This window comes from Watersipora subatra, chromosome 3 (genome assembly GCF_963576615.1).
Source record: "Watersipora subatra chromosome 3, tzWatSuba1.1, whole genome shotgun sequence".
Classification (NCBI taxonomy): Eukaryota; Metazoa; Bryozoa; class Gymnolaemata; order Cheilostomatida; family Watersiporidae; genus Watersipora; species Watersipora subatra.
Window position 1 is genome coordinate 63,721,380 of NC_088710.1, and position 19,444 is coordinate 63,740,823.

At 37.2% G+C, this 19,444-nt stretch overlaps 1 protein-coding gene across 1 annotated transcript; it reads left to right on the forward strand.

The window, feature by feature from the left end:
• Window positions 1-1,783: 1,783 nt before the first annotated feature.
• LOC137390087 (WW domain-containing oxidoreductase-like) lies at window positions 1,784-12,519 on the forward strand. Its single transcript, XM_068076335.1, has 8 exons — window positions 1,784-1,897; window positions 5,838-5,902; window positions 6,212-6,269; window positions 7,748-7,935; window positions 8,934-9,129; window positions 9,319-9,504; window positions 9,689-9,950; window positions 11,295-12,519. Exons 1-8 carry the CDS (start codon window positions 1,809-1,811, stop codon window positions 11,511-11,513), a joined length of 1,263 nt encoding a protein of 420 aa, XP_067932436.1. The 5' UTR covers window positions 1,784-1,808; the 3' UTR covers window positions 11,514-12,519.
• Window positions 12,520-19,444: the final 6,925 nt, after the last annotated feature.

Sequence of the window (19,444 nt, forward strand, 5' to 3'; positions counted from 1 at the left end):
AAATGTCAAAAAAAAATTAGAAACTTCAAAATTGGAAGAATCAATCATAGAATTTGCGTCAACACCAGATTGAGAACATGCCAAAGGGAAGTCGAAGCAATTAAACCTACCAACCGCCATCACCAAAAAACCACCAGAGAAACATTAGAGACGAATGAAATGAGTCATATACAAATCTGCCATTCTTGTCAAACATGACCGAGTTACCAGAAGTAAGTCACGAGCTCCGCCATACATGTCAACATCACGTGCACCAGCTGAAGACTTACGCAAACAAGATATTTTCACACTCCTGACATAAAGCATTGAACCTTAACACGCAACCTACACTCACAGGCTAGCCATCCCACATGCCAGACATCTATAAAAGAGAACAGCTCCAATAACTCAGCATCTCTCTCCATCCCTTTCTCTTCCCGAGGGCCTCCTTGGACGCTCTATCCTCTGCCTGCTGAGGAGCCCCATTCCTCCCCTCTGGAGCCTCCCTCTCTCTTCCCTTTGCCTATGGAGCCTCTACTCTTTCCCTACCTATGGAGCCTCCTTCGCCATCATCAGTTGATCCTCTTTTACTTCCCTATATCAACTACCGAGCCTCTACATATAAGGACTGCCATGACTCTCATCTGATTATCGAAACTCGCAGTCGTATAGACCGAGCAAGCAAACATGGACGACCGTTTGAGTAAGGGTGTACCTTTTGTTAGCTATTTTAACCTCTCGTCATTAATATTATTATTTAGAATTTTGTTAGTTGTGGATTTTAATTGTTGGACTTATAGAATAAAGAATTAACTTTTACTGGTAAATATCAATATTGCTTACAACAGCTTAACACCTTCACTTGTACCTGAACCAGTAATAATCAAATTAGTTCCTACAAGCTAAGCAAAAGTGCACAAACTAAACATAGTCAAAATAGAATAATACGACAAGTAATTTCAACACTGATGTTGTGCGTGGATTCGGATTAGTTATGCATAACATAATTTCTCCACAACCACACATAACGCTTCATAACAAACAAGAAATAATTGTCATCATAAAAAATCTTTCCAATACATAGTTTTTTTGTATGTAGTGTTCTTTTGTTGTAAGAAAACATATGGGAACCAAAAATACTGTCAGCCAAAGGTGAACCTCAATTTAAGGCTTGTGAGTTTCATAATTGATGTAAGAATCTAAAAACCAACAGTCTCAAGTTCTAAGCTGGTCTGATCTAAGCTGGTCTCTGCTGTCCAACTAAAATGTCGCTCTAATTATTAAAATGGCCAAAATAAATTTTTTTTTTTCAACTCTCATATTATACACTCAGGTAAATCCTCTACCAAAAATGAAAGTTTTTCCAACTATTTGTACATTTACACTATCGATGGTCAACAACCGTAAATACGTCCAATGCTAACCGCCAATCTCATTTACGCTCAAATAAACGATACTTTGCAAAATATGTGTGCTGCGTAATAAGCTCAGACTAACACCAATTTTATTACGGAAGTTTTTATTAGTCTTCGTACTCTATCTTCGTACATAAATGTACTTGCTCTATACCACTCTTATGTTATGTATATGTATGTACTCTATGTTTATGGTTTTGTCGCGCCTCGATGAAACGCCACTAGTCGTGTAGAAAAAATAAACTGAATTGTGCGATTAGTTGAAACCATAGAGTTATATTCAAAATAACTTTATGGTTGAAAGTTATTTCAACTACATCAGCGCATTGGAGTTGATTGGAATTCTAACCGCTCCGTTAAATCTGTTTATTTCTTGTCTGAAACTGTACACAGCGCCAGGATTTGGTTGCGAAAATGGACGATCACATTTCAGACAGTGAGGACGAACTGCCTTCAGGGTGGGAAGAGAGAGTGTCTATTGATGGGAAAGTTTTTTATGCATGGTGAGTTTCATTGACTGTTTAATATATATTGCAACTTTTAAAAATGACCGTAAATTATTACAACAGAAATGACCGTAAGCAAGATGGTGGGTGGTGTCCTTGCAGCTTTTTACAACTCCTCACAAATGAATACTATGAAAAGCATCAAAGGCTCAGGGGAATCACTCATATTCACAGATTCTGTCTCTTCACGAGTGACTTTTGACCTCATCGCCTGCTACAGGCCACCAATTGAGAATCGCCTAGATAATCTTTCGATGTTTCTCCAAAATAGGGACTCCAAGTTTCCCATCGTAGCAGTTGATGATTTTGGTTTTCTCGCCATTGATTGATTCAGTGGGTCAGGGAGGGTTAAGGATATTGCCAAGAGGCAACATTTTTACCAGGAGGCTCTTGATATTTTTTAATCATCTGGTCTGACTCAACTGGTTCATGACACTACTCATGATAAGGGCAATTCACTAGATTTAGTGGATTGTATCTGAGCCTTTGGAAAAGTTTAACTTTAGATACACACTGCTACCAGGTTGTCAGACCATGATATTATCTTAATTGAAATTGACCCAGTGCAATTACACCTAAAAATATCCCAGATACTGGCAAGGTGAAGTTCAATTTCAAAAAGGCAAACTATGAGGAAATTGACATGTTATTTTTAGATGTATTTGAACAGCTGAGTACTAATAACTTTTCCGCAATTTAAATGTGGGCCCTATTTAAAAGCACTACACTATTCTCTATGTCGAAATATGTTCCTATGCTGTTATCAAGCCCAAAAGGGAAACCTTGGATGATACGGTTTCTTTTGCACCTAAACAGAACAAGAAAAAGATTGTATAAAACAGTAAGGCAGTACTCCTCAGTAGAAAATTCTAATAACCTGAAACACCTGAAAACCCAAGTGAAAAATGCAGTTAATGATGCTAAATCTAATTTTATCGAGTGTCTGGTAACTCAAGAACTTGGAAAAGACAATACCATGCCACAATTTAACTTCATTAATAAATCATGAGGCCAAACAAACAGTATTAGATGCTTAGATAATACTCCTACAGAAGGTGCTGCCGATGCCTTTGCAACTTATTTTTCATTCGTGTATAATAAAAACATAAATCCAATACCTAGCTTTTCTTTACATGTGCCTCCCTCGAAAAAACTGGGAAAGATAATAATAACAGAGGTATGAATTGCTAACCTAATCAACTCATTAAACATCCAAAAGGCTCATGGCCCTGATAATATATCGCCATGCCGTCTGAAAGCATTCGGCAGTGGAGCAAGTATTTTATACCATGCCATACACTTATAATGCAAGCCTGTTTAGGCCAAGGATACGTTTCTGCTGACTGGCGAACAGCTAATGTTGTTTTCATGTTTAAGAGCGGGAGAAGAGATCTTCCGAATAACTACAGATCTATTAGTCTTACTTCTGTTATTTCTAAAATGATTGAGCAGGTCATAGTTATCGTTCCATCTGGCAACACTTGGACAGTTTCAATCTGATAAGTAGTAGCCAACATGGTTTCTGCAGATGGTATTACGCCACAACTCAACTTCTTGATGTTATTCACCATGCAACACAAGCTCTAGCCCAAGCTAAAGGCTTATCACTTTGTTTGACTTTGCTAAGGCATTTGGTAAGGTGGCTCATCATCTACTTGTCAGTAAAATCAAGACATGTATTAGATGTTCGTGTAGTGCAGTGGGTGGATATGTAGTTGCGGAACCGAACTTCATTTGTTACTGTTATTAGCATGAGGTCAGAGTTGATTGCTTTCCCTTCTGGTGTCCCGCAAGGATCGGTTCTAGGCCCCCTGCTGTTTTTCATTGTAAGTGACATGCCCCTGGCTGTGAAGTGCGCATTTTGCTGACTTTATGCAGATGACACCCTATTAGACATGGATATCACAGTGTGTGGGGCTGCTGGTCTTCAAGATAACGTAACAGCACTGTATGACTGGTCTGTCCAATGGTGCATGGCTTTTAACCCTACCAAATGTGTTCATAAGGAGGCTGGGAAGGATTCCCAGTTTTACTTTAGAGCTAAATAGCACTTCTATCCCACAAGCCAACCATGCAAGATATAAAAAATCTTTATAGAAAATAATTTCAAATGTCATGAACACATCAAGTGGTCAAAAAGGTAACAAGACCCTGAGTTTAATAATAAGAAATCTTGTTTTTAACTTTTCATCTAAGACCACACTGATTGCTTATAAAGCAATTGTGAGGCCAATTCTTGAAAAAGCCTGTCAGGTGTGGTAGCCATATAATAAGTTCTTAATAGATACGCTAGAAACTATTTAGAGTCATGCCATCAGATCAATTTCAGACTAGGGCAGTCAGCAAGTGTCACCAACTGTGTTATAGATACACTCGAGGCTCGGCGACAGGAGTTAGATGAAAAATTTGCTGTTCAAGTATAATCTGGTCAATATGACATTGACATTTATGACATGACTAGTAAGTGGGACACAATGCTGAGCTGTGATGCATTAGTTTGCCCAGTCTAGTATAGTTAATAGGTCTATGGATCAATATGACATTGACATAAATTATTTAGTCTCTTTCAACGAATCGTATTCTACTCGAAAAGGTACTGTTACTCCTCATTTTCGCTTAGACTAATTCAAGTTCTCATATTATAATGGAATTATAGTTTCATTAGATGAACTGACGCAAACGTCATCATAGTAAATTGAGGATAATTCCTTATTTCGTTTTAGTGAGAACAAGGGAGGCAAAAAAGAGAATAAACTTTTTATTTATTCAAGTAGAAAATATTCATGTAATACCCTAATGGAATACATGTAATGGATCATTCTGTTTAGATATATATTTTAGAGTGTTTATTCTACACAGCTAACATGTTTTGCTAGGCCGAAATACATAGCTTTGAATTTCATTGCAGCAAATTTTATTGTTATAATATTAACATAATAATATTTGCTTAACCACTCGGAGCAAAAAGGCTGCTTGCATTCGCATCTAGGAGCTGTGTGCAAAGTGATGTGAAATAGGATAACTACGTTAAAATAACACATTTGCTGAAGGCATGCAGAGGAGGAACTGGAATCTTTTCTTAAAGACAGCACTTCAGTATCATTTGCATGTTTTTGAGTACACCATCTTCGTAAATTAAGCTCTACCATGTTATAAATTTAGTTGCATGAGTTCACCTGTACGAGATTATCTAACTTATCTTACGGATTCCAACAGCAGCCAACATTAGTGAACGCCAACATTGATTCTGCAGAGCAGACATCATTGTACCTTGAATTGAACATTAACAGTCCTACTCAGTTTTTGTTTTCTAATTTTTTTTGTCATAATGTACATTTGGTTAAAATCAGTTGCAGAAACCATTTTGATTGTTTGTTCCTACTTGTCACTTTCAGTGTAAGACTTAAATGCTTATTAAACAGAAGTACAAAATTTAATGTAACTTAATTTTTAGAAGTGTAAAAGCTGTAGAATTCTCAGGAAAATATCTATTGTACTGTCCATGTACATACATGTAATAGTTTGTACTAGGCTCAAAGTTCTGTCAATATACATTTGCTTTATCATATCTTTATCTTTGGTTTTTTATTTACTGGTTTCTACAGATAGACAAACGTTGAATCAGGTAGAAATAAATGCTTGCATGATCAAGTATATCAGAACTGCATTAATCATAAACAAAAAATAAATTTATTTTAGCACGCCTCTTACAGTGTCCTCAATGTGCATCAAAATTTTAAATATTGTTTGCTTCAACTTCTTTCATGTTTCTAATTCTTAGCGAGAAACAGATAGATGTACTTCTCAAAAAGGTTGTTGTCGTTTAATCGACTAGGTGGTAACTCTGTGTGCTTGCATCAGTAGCTATCTTGCCTCCACTGTATTTCCGATGTCTTTTATTAATTTAATTTAATGTATAGATAATATCTCTTTGCAGCCACACTACTCAAAAAACCCAATGGAATCATCCAATTAGTGGAAAAAGAAAGAAAGTAACAGGCGGTAACGTATTTACTACGACTATCTAAGCGAAAAGACCCCTAAATTTTATACTCTATTTCATCATATTTACATATTAAATTCTCTGAAATAGAAACAATCACCCACCTTTGTTTGTATCTAGTGTATTAGAGGATTGCCAATTGAAATATTGTTATATTCTGCTAGAACATTTGATGTAAATGGTCATTAGACATTTATCAATGTTCAACATAGGATTGTGTAGTTTTTTTAATGTCAAGCTAGTACCAAGCACATTTTTAGTATGCCTGTTGTTAAATTACCCTTGCACTGCTTGGTGACTACTTGCAGATTTGCCATACGGATGGGAAAAAAAGATTGGAGACAGTGGATATGTGTACTATGTAGAGTAAGTCAAATGTTCATTTAGTTATAGTAAAGGCAGAGTTTACTAGTGATAGTTGGAGTAAGGACAGAGTTTACTAGTGGTAGTTGGAGTAAGGACAGTGTTTACTAGTGGTAGTTGGAGTAAGGACAGTGTTTACTAGTGGTACTTAGAGTAAGGACAGAGTTTACTAGTGGTACTTAGAGTAAGTACAGTGTTTACTAGTGGTAGTTGGAGTAAGGACAGTGTTTACTAGTGGTAGTTAGAGTAAGGACAGAGTTTACTAGTGGTACTTAGAGTAAGGACAGAGTTTACTAGTGGTAGTTAGAGTAAGGACAGTGTTTACTAGTGGTAGTTGGAGTAAGGACAGTGTTTACTAGTGGTAGTTGGAGTAAGGACAGAGTTTACTAGTGGTAGTTAGAGTAAGGACAGAGTTTACTAGTGGTAGTTAGAGTAAGTACAGTGTTTACTAGTGGTAGTTGGAGTAAGGACAGAGTTTACCAGTGGTAGTTGGAGTAAGGAGAGAGTTTACTAGTGGTAGTTAGAGTAAGTACAGAGTTTACCAGTGGTAGTTGGAGTAAGGAGAGAGTTTACTAGTGGTAGTTAGAGTAAGGACAGTGTTTACCAGTGGTAGTTGGAGTAAGGAGAGAGTTTACTAGTGGTAGTTAGAGTGAGTACAGTGTTTGCTAGTGGTAGTTAGAGTAAGGACAGAGTTTACTAGTGGTAGTTAGAGTAAGGACAGAGTTTACTAGTGGTAGTTAGAGTAAGTACAGTGTTTACTAGTGGTAGTTAGAGTAAGTACAGGGTTTACTAATGGTAGTTAGAGTAAGTACAGAGTTTACTAGTGGTAGTTGGAGTAAGGAGAGGGTTTACTAGTGGTAGTTAGAGTGAGTACAGTGTTTACTAGTGGTAGTTAGAGTAAGGACAGAGTTTACTAGTGATAGTTAGAGTAAGTACAGAGTTTACTAGTGGTAGTTAGAGTAAGGACAGAGTTTACTAGTGGTACTTAGAGTAAGTACAGAGTTTACTAGTGGTAGTTAGAGTAAGATTGTTGTCTCTATCACCTGTTTTAGTGTGGCATATCACCATTGATGTTGTAAAATATAATTTTCCTTCAACTAAAAGGTGCGCATGATCAATCATTTCGCAATAAACTATTAATAAACACAATTTACTTACCAGGGTCTACCTCAAATGCTAATATTGATGTATCAATCATAGTTTTATTCGTTGAATTTAAATTTCATGAATGTTCCACTTATCAACACATAAATACTGAATGTAATACTGCTGTTTGGTTGAATAATCATAGGACAAGTCTGATATGTATATTCCACACGACACATATCAGACAGATGGACTCTGAAGTTTGTCTGTGTCTGCTTACTTAATTCACAACACCTCATGTTTGACTCTCAATGATAATATTTGGTACAACGCTATCTTTTATCAGTTACCTCATGTCACGCTTGTCCTATTAGATCTTGTGAACTGCGTTGTAGCCACGCAAATAACAAAACCACCTTCACAGATCCAAGACTGGCTTTTGCTGTTGAAGATAAGGAGGTTACTGGGGATGTTTCTTCCATCAAGCAAAAGTTTGATTGTAACTCTACAGCGACTCAGGTCCTGTCTCGGAGAGATTTGACTGGCCAGTTCGCTATTGTAACTGGAGCCAACTCGGGCATAGGTCAGGTTCCCTTCTAAAATCGCAAATAAGATAATCTTTGCTCTTTTATATAAGTCGGGATTCGGTACCGATAATGAGCTATCCAACATTTAATAATACTGATCATTCTTTTGGATTTTTGTTTTTTCAGTTGATGAAGCTGCTATATAGGCATACCTATTCTTTCATATCTCAAATAAACTTTCGTTTATATAAAATAACTAGAAACAAATTAATCCATTCCCATCCTCTATAAAAACCTAGAACAGGAGATTACACCGGAAAAACGTGTTTTTAATTGATCTAATTCACCACCTACGCTCACAAAGTAACAAATACATATTTAGTGGTTATGGTCAGCAAGAAACTGTAACATTATTATATGCAATACTGTATGGAGTTATTACTTCGAAACAGACGGAAGCGGCTATTGGTGGTGTGAGCGAGACTTCACAGCAACACGTTCGGTACGCTACACTCTTGTAACGCTTGATAACATAATACAACCTTTAAACTTAGATAAACAGCTAAATTGATATTAGCTTACTATACATACACTTAAAAATAAGTTTAAATCTTCGTTGCACCTAACTTAATTCTTTTCTGCTTTCATTTTGAGTTTTTGACTTTATTTCTTTGTCTTTGGCTCTTTTTGCCTAGCTTGTTGACTCACTTTGACCTCCACCTTTTTAGTTGACATTTTTTAAAACTGATCTGATGAAAAAGACCGAGCGATGCCGTTCTCATAAGCGGTCGCTCGCATACTCGGCCACCTGTTATGCTCTATATCTCGATGCAAAATTTTGCTTGCAGTTTTCCTTGTATCTCAAATTTTTGGTATGTTAGTAGATTCGTATGTCAAGGTATGACTGTACTGATTGTTTTCAAGTTTTTAAATTGGACTTCTCACAACTTAATGTTGTATTAGCGTTGTAGTGCTAGCTCAGTTTGTTATACATCAGTTGTTTTTGCAAAATATTTTTGGAACTTGGTCAATAGCTTAAGGTGTTGTTTTATAGGATTTGAGACGGCACTTACTCTAGCTTTGGCAGGCTGCACTGTAACTATGGCTTGCAGAAACATGGTGGCCGCTCAATCAGCTGCCAAAAAAATCACAAATAAAAATCCCGATGCTAAAGTTCATGTTATCGAGTGCGACCTGGCCTCTCTGAAGTCTGTGCGCATGTTTGCCAAGCAGTACATCGACAAGCACTGGTTAGTATGAGAGTATGTCAGAAAACGCTGTAACTAGACTCGTGCTTCGCAGTAACCATTCTGTCCTAAATTGTCTCATTTTTACCTATCAATCAGTTTCATTATCTACTTTGGTGCTAATAGAGCATTAATATTCTGGAATTTGTGCCACATCAGCTCATCTAGTTTAGAATTTTCACATTTTTGTAGGCCTCTGCACATGCTTATCCTCAATGCGGGCATTCTCACTCCTCCTCATACAATTACAGAAGATGGTTTGGAGCTGTCTTACCAGGTTAACTACCTGTCTCACCATTACCTCGCCCGACTTCTTGAGAGGGTGCTAATACGCTCTGCACCAAGTCGAATAATTAATGTCTCATCAGAATCCCACAGGTCTTTATTTTGTATTAAGGAGTAGACACCCCTTATCGACCATTTTAATTGTGTTTGTAGCCATTGTGTCCAATTTTTGATTGCCAATAAAATAAGCATATGTATAACTACCTAGTGTTTTAAATAAAATCAGTTACCCATGTTATAAGTGAATGTTCGATTGTTTGTTATGTTTGTGTTGTAGGCATTGCTCGATAAAGTCCATAGATGATGTAACCTTAGAGAAATTGTCTCCTAGTAAAGAGAATTACTGGGCGCTAAGTCAGTATGGGGTAACCAAGCTACTTAACATCGCCTTTTCCAATGCTATGAACCAGCGCAAGGTGCTGCACAAGGTCTACAGCAATAGCTTGCACCCTGGCAACCTCATTTCCACATCTCTGCCTAACAGTTGGTGGGGATATAAACTACTTTTCTATTTGGTCAAGCCTTTTACCAAGTCACTGGTAAGTACTTCGTTTATTTGTCACCGTATGTCACTTTGTCACTATAAGCACTTCTCGTATTTTTCACTGTAAGTCAATGGTAAGTACTTCTCTTATTTGTCTTGTAAGTACTTCCTCTCGTATTTGTCACTATAAGTCACTGGTAAGTACTTCTTTTATTTGTGCCAAAAGCACTCAATGGATTCACTAGATCATGCCAGGATGATTATTAAATTTTTTTTCACAAATAGAAGATGCTCCTATAATGTATACCTCCTATAACGTAAATTCCAAATAACACAAAAAATTTATGCCAAGTTTTTGCTTCGTAACACGTAAAAAATTCCTTACAGCGTAAAGTGTCAAGTAAGGGCAACTTTTCAAATTCCATTTGAATGGTAACATATTTCGCCGCACTTGTGAGAAAAACGACGCATGTATAGCGTTATATCTATTCTATATACAACCTCCATGGTATTATAGTTCGTCGTGATAGATCGTCAAATGCGTCGATGAAACAGAGAATAGGTAGCTGCGCAATTGTTCATCAATTGCGCAGCTTAAAGGTGATCGATTGGTGCAGGTTTTACAGCATCAGTTCACTAACCTAAATGTCACGAGTTGAGAGTATCGCCGAAAGTCATGTTTTATCTTAACCTTGACCCCTGGATACGGAGAGACGACGAACAGGTACACACCGCTCTTTTTATAGTACAAATATATATTTTTGTTTTACTTTATTGTAGACGTATAAAATATTTGTTATTAGTTTTACTTTGCAGAATAGACTTTGCTGTCTAGAAAAAATAAACTAATGGTTGTAAATGTACGTTGAGTATGTGCGTTCCCCCATCAGCTAGCTTATTGTAACATTACTGCAATCATAGTCTATAAAACCAGTGAAATTGATTAGAAAAAGGAGACAAGTTGTCAATGCAAACTAATAATATTACAGCTGCGATACAGCAAATTAAAAAGTTAAGTCTAGTTTTTCCTCTTTCTATGGCCAAAGGGGTGAGTTTGGTAAGATCATGGAATGGATTAGGCAATTTACATGTATTTTACTGTTCGTACAATGTGAAATCCCTGTAACATAAAAGTTCCTGGAGCAAATTGTTTTCGTTGTAGAAGCGTCTACTGTATCTCGTTTTCTTTTATTGTTGTCATCTTACTGGACAAAGCTCCTGGTCACGTTTTGTCATTTAGTTAGTAATTCAGTATTATTTTGGAACATTTCTACTGGTTCTGTGATTGTCTTAACTGATCAAACAGCTAGATAGTAGTTTTTCCTAACATCTGCTAAACGCATGTAGTTCTGTCCTATGCTGGCAAAGTTGATTAAATGATCATTTTTATTTGTTTTAGCAACAAGGTGCTGCTACAACAGTATTTGTGGCGACGTGCAAAGAACTAGAAGATGTAGGTGGAATGTACTTCAACAATTGTTGGGTCTGTGAACCAAATAAGCTAGCTCTGTCTCTAGAGTTCTGTGATAAAGTTTTTCAACTTGGAGAAATGACTTTGATGGATAAGCTTGGGGCTGATGCTTTTGACATACCTGATGATACTGAGCCTGTGTTTTGATTTCATGGGATGTTGTGGCTAGTCTTTTTATAATATTTTCTCTTTCACGATTTTTAAAAATTAATTATTTATTCAATGTTCTCATTTGGAGATGCTACTGAAATTTTTAATCACCATAAAACCTAAATTTTGAATATGTATGCGATTTTGTTTAGAAAATACACCATCTATGAGTAAAATTCATCCATTATTCAGTAGCCTCCATAAACTATCTTGCTGCGGAAAAGTAATAATTTTGATGAGTTTTCAAATTTAAAAGTTGGTGGTGGCACTGGCGTTGCTATGACATAATTCATTAAAGCATTCTGTCTCTCACCCCCTATTTGTAGGAAAAGTGGCTATGAAATAATTGTGTTCTGTGCTGGGAAGATAGAATTAATTAATGTTATTTTCAGTTTAGCTTGGCATTTTCTATGCAAATGTTAACCCATAACATGTCAACCTTTTGTTGCTTTAGTTTTGCAATCATGAGCGTATGGTACATTTGAGGGTCTGCGTAGCAACAATTCCTACATGTGGTAAACCACGGCCTATGTGAGAGTAAAACTACATGTAACTGTAAACAATATGTAAGGATTTTGTACTTAATTGCTTATTGAAATTTTTTATCACTATACAACCTTTTTGATTATGTGCCTATGTGATTTTGTTGAAGAAGTTTAGGTGTAAAATTCACTTCTTACTTTAATTCGATAATTATCAATGTCAAACAAGATGACTTTCTGAATAATGCCTATCAGGTTTTTGGAACGCAACACCCTCAATTCATAGCTGGAACAACAATATGAAATATTATACACATTGGTTGATACCCTTTGTTTTCCATGAAACAATTACATTTTTGCTTGCTTTTTGCATTTAATAAATGACCAATGTATAATTTAGTACAATTTTTTTGTTTGTGTTTGTTGGCAAATAGCAACTGGCAAATATAGCACCACTCGCAATCAACCATCTTATCTGATCATTATACTCGTACCTTAAACTTCTAGCGTTATTATTGTATCATGCCATATAACTTGCAAATTTCTACTAATACTAATGTTTATGTTAAGTTTTAACCATCAAATGGTTTTCAAGTAAGGTATCACATACGGAAAAATCAATCATTTTATATTAGCCAGGAATCTTTTTAAGGAACTACAAACTATCATTTGACTTGACCAGCTACCAAATGAATATGCTTTGTAAAATGCTACTTGAATCTCTACATGTCATCTGTTTAAACTGAACAATACATACCTGTGAAATTGCATTGCTGGGCCTGTAAAAGAGATTTAGTCTGTTTCAACCATTTGATATAATTATAGCCTGAGGGCAGTATGACATCATTTATTTCAACTCTCGCCTTGTGTCATACACGACTAGGTGAATGCCTGACGTTGCTTGAGTAATAAAAAAAAAGTCTTTACACAGACAACTTATTTTTATTTAACATATACAACATTTACCATTCCAACTTTTAAACTTCATATAAAGAGAAAAGTGTTTTTGTGCAGTTCAAATCAACTAATAGAAAAAATAAACAATGAGTACATGGAATTGTGGGTATAAAAAAGGTTACTGTTACAGCAGAAGCTCGTTGTATTCAAAGTTTTGATAGACGATACTGGTATCTCCCGATACTAGTACAAATGTAAAAATGTGATATCAGACTTTCTTTGGCTAATTGAACGGAGAGAGAACGTAGAGGAACATTCTACTGCAGATAATACAATTGTCCACGTGAAAAGCATTTAGCTTTTACAGATTTATCGAAACCAGCCATATGAATGTAACGGCACGTTTGAAATAGAAACGGCACATTTTTAAATTAAATTGTAAAAAATGAGTAATAGTAAAAAAGTAGCTTTTAATAAAAAAAATTACTAATGCAAAAGGTTATATTAATTAATAATAAAAAAGTGCACATTTTGCAAAGGATATACGGTATACGATAAGAGCGATGGGACTGATAAGAACAGCTTAGCCATGTGGTTACGCGCACTTGTTAGTAGACTTGGGAATTGAATTTCACGAGTTCAAATCTACTACAAAGGTCATTTTTCGTTGCTATTGCTATAACTGGACAGAATGACAGCCAGAAAAACATGGAAATTTATATAAACAAGCTGAATGCTTGGCATTGCCTGGGTAATGAAAAAAGTGCACAGAAATATATTTTTAGTTCACATATAACAAGTTTCCAGCTTGAAGTAAACAAGCTTGAAATAAACCCTACTAGACACGAGTAGGCGACTCCCAACTCAAAAGCAAGCCCACACAGACTCGATGATGTCTCAATAAACAGACTCAAGGGCGAACCGTTAAACAGACTCGAGGGTGAACCGATAAGCAGACTTGATGGTGAGCCGATAAGCAGACTCGAGGGCAAGCCAATAAACAGACTGGATGGTGAGCTGAGAACCAGACTCAAGGGCGAGCCAATAAACAGACTTGATGGTAAGCCGATAAACAGACTTGATAGCCGACAAACAGACTTGATGGTAAGCCAACAAACAGGCTCGAGGGTGAGCCGATAAACACACTCGTGGGTGCCTCCTCTCAACTTTTACACTAGTAAGCCAATCGCAATATTTCTTAGTGTTCGGCCAATAGCACTTATAGTGAATGCAGCTATGATACGCTGGCTGATATCACAATGCTAAAGTCAGAAACAGTGACAAGAATTTTATACGCTACTTGCTTTGAAAATCAAGCAAAGCTATAGTTACAGAATACAGTATATTTATTGGTGTTATATCTCCCAGCACAAAGCAGTAACACAACAACAATGACAAAACTGAAAAGTTATATAGAAAACCAAGGAAAAAATCCACAGTTGATTGGCTGCACAATAATTAGGTCAACTGTTGCCACAATGAAATATTGCGAATAAAAACAGTAATAGTTGTCACTAACTAGTCACGCAGTACGAGTATTAATAATTTTTTTAGTATTTATATAGTAACACGCAAATCTTAGAACAATATGGTAATAAATGATTAACATAAAAAATTGCTAGCATAAAACATACATATACACTACATCGGACAGTGTTAAGCGTGCGCCTTGTAAACGACTATTCAAATCCTACTGCACTGCGACAAATCACATAAAACATGTTATAGATATATCAAGTCAGCAATTTGAAGCTGACAGATCATAGACTCAGAGAACACATCACTAACCCTACTATGCGTGGTGGCAGGCTATAAATACTGATACAAACTGATTGACATTTAATTCGCTCTAAAAGCATGAAACACTCTGGTACATTTTGCGACTTTTCTTCTAACAAGCAGCGTGATCTGCAGAGGCATGCTCGTGTTCACAGACATCGATGCTCCTCCTGTGATGAAGTCTTCACGACCCAGCCGCTTCTGCAAGCACACATCTTAAATGAGCGCTGGAGAACGCAGTCCACTCAGACCGAACCTCCGGGACCAAGAGTATGTTCATCCAGTCCCCCATACCATCACTGAGGGCAACATTACACAAGGTCACGACAAGACTGACGGCCGTACTGAAGGCCAGCCCATAACGCTTGCCCTATTCTACAGCGTGAAGTAGAATCCAAAATAGTTTGGCCGCCGATGACCGTGACCCTCTTGAGCTACTGGACACAACAGTAAAAATTGACGTCTGAGTGCCAGTCGTCCTATCACCCGCCTCGGCCCTTTTCAGAGCCACCATTTTCATTTCAAGAGTTTTGTTCTGCTATGACAATTGTGGAAACTCAGTGTCGTGCATACATATTGTTCACTTTTTTTATTAGTGTTTTGTGCAGTTGACGTGAATTAGCAGAAAAAATAAAATAGCTGTAAAGGTGTTTAAATGTAAATGTAGTACTCTAGTTACCTACAGTAACCTTAGTGTATTTAGTGCAAGAAAATGTAACATTACAATGGACTACATGCAGTACGCACCATGGAGAGTTCTTACCTTCAAGACAGACGTCTAGCATAAACGTTGAATTTAACTTAAATGAATTTTGCTTACGAGACGCATACTTGAAGCTATGTTTTAGTACGCATTTTACCAATCTAAACATTAACTTTGTCACAGGCTTAAATTTTACTACTTATCTGTTTTCGAAAATGTTTTTACTATAATTTACAATGAATAACGAAGAATTGAGATAGCTACACATATCTAAAGCTAAGTTTTAGTATGTATTTTACTAAACCTATTGTTATGTCTTATTCCCCAAGGTCAGCTAGCTAGCAGAAATGACCTACTTATGCAGTTGTTGTTTTTTGCTTAGAGTGACACATTCGCTTAATATGGCATGGCTTGCTATCTTCTTGCATGCTAGTCAGTTGGTTAAATAGATTGTAAGAGACAAGTCAACCTCTCGTTTCTACACAACCTAAGGATTTATCAATGGTTTCAGAAGTGGGATATGTCCATCAAAAAACTCTTAATTAAATAAACGCTCAAGTGGACAATAGATGATACAGTTAAGGCAATGATGGATACTATGCTGCAGCAGCAGGTTCTGTTCCAAAAACAAATGCTATAGCTGATAGAGAATTCGGAAACAAGAACATTACAAGGTATGAATTCCATTCCAGCTATTCCGAAGCTTGACACGTTTGACAAGGAGACTGAAAAATGACAAATTCATTTGGAACGTTTTAACCAACACTGCCGTTTACAATGTTACTGAGCTAAACAAAAGCAAGCCTGCTTGCTGTCTTGGGTAGGCGTGCCAACGTATGACCTTATGATGAACCTGTTCGGCTCAGAAAATATAGCGACCAAATCTTTTACTGAGCTAACACAGAAACTAACCAATATAAGGATAGTGTTCATATACAAGCAGCACAGTATGAGTTCTATCAGTGTAAAATGAAAAAGAGTCAAACATTCTTGAATGAGCTGCAGAGTTACAGGGCTTAGCACGCCACTGTAATTTTACTTGCACAAATAATGGCTGTGGCCAGGGCTATGTAGATTAACAGATTAGAGACATCATAATCAAAGAAACACCCCACGCTGATGTCAGACGCCAGGGCTTACTGGACGAAAACTCTACCCTTGATGATGTGATCAAAACTATGGAAACGGATAGAGTGCTGAAAGGTGAGTTCAAAGAACCACCTCCAGATTCGGTTAACAGAATGTCTGACACATATGAACACAGAACCAGACGAGCCTAAAGCGCCCAAAGTAGTAATCAAAGAAACTCTAATTTTAACTCACTAAAATCCTGTCCGAGTTGTTTTATCAGACACGATCGCAAAGATTGCCCTAGTAGAAAACTTGCTTGTAGAATCTGCAACAAAAAAGGGCATATCTCGCCTGTTTGCAAATCGAAGGGTGGGCAATTCACAAAGGCTGAAGTCCAAAATTCAAATCTAGCTGAAGAATCAGTGTGCACAGTTAGGCACAGCTTAGACAGTACAAAACATGCCCAGCAGAAAACAATGGTAGACATAATTAATCGAGTTGGAAAACAAATCTGGGTAAATCTAAAGGTCAATGAAATCGACGCCAAGTTTCAGTGGGACACTGGAGCTCCATGTTCCATGATAGGCTTGGAAGAATATAAACAACTCGGCTCACCACAACTGGGGGAAACGACAACTTGTATCAGTAGGTATGGGGCCCGCAGACTTCAGGGCAAAGGAGAATGGTATGTGGATGTTGGAGTTGAAGACCAGGTAAAACAAAACCTGCATTCCAACCAGTAGTCGATACACCCATAGGATCTAACCTATTTGGCTTAGACTGGAGTGATCTTTTTGGCTTGTCACAGATGGGATTGTCAGCAGTGTTAGAAAATGTTAACACAATTCAAAGCGACCCGGTTGAGGGTTTGGCAGGTAAAGTCCGTGCATTGGCAACAAAATATCCAGCGGTGTTCAACAAAAGATTGAGACCCTGTAAAAAAACTGAAAGCTTCAATATACCTAAAAGAAAAATCACGACCAGCTTTTTTCAAGCCAAGAGAAATACCATTTTCCCAATGGGAAGCTGTTAAACTAGACATTGAGCATTTAGTCAAAGCAGGAGTGTTGGAACATATTGACTTCAGCGACTATGCGGCACCAATTGTGGCCGTATCAAAACCTAATGGGAAAAGCGATAATTTTTGGAGACTTTTAGATGCTGAACAAACATATCTGTTGATCAGCACCCTTTGCCAAAATTAGATGAGCTTATGGAAAAGGCGGCCAATGTTTCACAAAAATCAATTTTTCCAATGCCTATTTACAGATAACGTTAGAGCTAAGCAACAAGCTAAGCAACTTGACACCATTAATACACCTTTGGGGCTTTTTCGTTATAACAAAATGTGTTTTGAAGTTGCATGCAATCCCACTCAGTTTTCAAAGATGCATGAACACAATGACTAGTGATTTACCAGGTGTTGCCGCATACCTGGATGACCTCTCATAGTGACTGGCAGCACCGGTAAAGAATGCTGGAGCAATCTGAACAAACTGATAAAAAGACTCCAAGAGTATGGCTTCTGTATCCAGCAGTCAAAATGTCAGTTCTTCAAAACCTCTATAGACTCTTTGGGCCACATTGACAAAAATGGTAAAACACCATCCAATGAAGCCAAGGACTTCCCAAGTCTATAGTAACGGACAATGGCAGTCAGTTCGTGTCAGATGAGTTTGAGGAGTTTTGTAGAAAACTCGGCATACACCATCTCACATCGGCACCGCTTCATCCAGTTTCCCATAGTGAAACCGAAATATTTGTGCAGTCACTAAAAAGGAGCATTGAAAAGACTTGTGCGGGAGGAGAATCGTCAAAGATTGCCCTTCAAAAATTTTTAAGCACCTACAAATGTATGCCACATCTATTGTTAAACTGGAAGACACCGGCTGAAATACTTCACGGTAGACATCCTCGCAATATGCGCTCATCCTATCCCAACTAACCAAATCACCCAATCAAACTCTGATAACTAGCACCAAGTACGAAGTTGACTCATTGGTCTATGCTCGAAACTACAGAGGACCAAAATGGCTACAAGGCAAAACAATGGCAAAAATTGGTGGTGTAATGTATGAGGTCCAGGCAGATAGAGGTATTCGGCGAGGCCATATCAATAAACTGCAACCAAGAGTGTATAATGTTGACAACAATATTGCGATACCCCAGAATCTACCGACTGCTGTTCCTGAGCCACAACAACCAGCTTCGGCATCCAATTCACCTACATACCCATGACGTAACCATCGTAAACCTGACTACTATGATGCATCAAAGTATTAACTTAACTCACTTGTGCTATCAAGGTTAGCCCTACCGGCTACCTTGATAGCCGGTAGGGCTAACCAGTGACAACGTTCGAGCTCGTGCTCAAGACAATATGTTCGCTTGTTACTCAAAATACAATTTTCAATTAATTACGTATTGGGGACATTGCTTAAATTTAGTATGTTGCGCGGGAGGAGTGTTGTCTTATTCCCCAAGGTCAGCTAGCTAGCAGAAATGTCCTATTTACACAATTGTTGTTTTTTGCTTAGAGTGACTCATTCTCCTAATATGGAATAGCTGGCTATCTTCTTGCGTGCTAGTCAGTTGATTAAATAGATTGTAAGAGACAATTCAACTTCTCGTTTCTACACAACCTAAGGATTTATCACTTAAACTTCGACTTTGTCATAGGCTAAAATTTTATCACATCTGTTTTTGAATTTATCTGTATTAAAACTTACAAGGAATAACACTAAACTGAAATAAGGAGCTTCGTATATCTTTTTCAGGCGTTTGAGGGATTATGGTAAATAGCATATTGGCATTTTCGTCGTAATCAGTACACTGATTGCCAAATTTTAATTTCCAAAGAATCTTTTGCTGTTTTGTTGATATCTGTTACATATTGTAGTAAGAAGCAATAAACAAATGTAACATTTCAATTAGACAGCTTTATTAGCAACTGAACCACAGTTGACACTAGCCAACTCAACAATAAACAAGGCCAG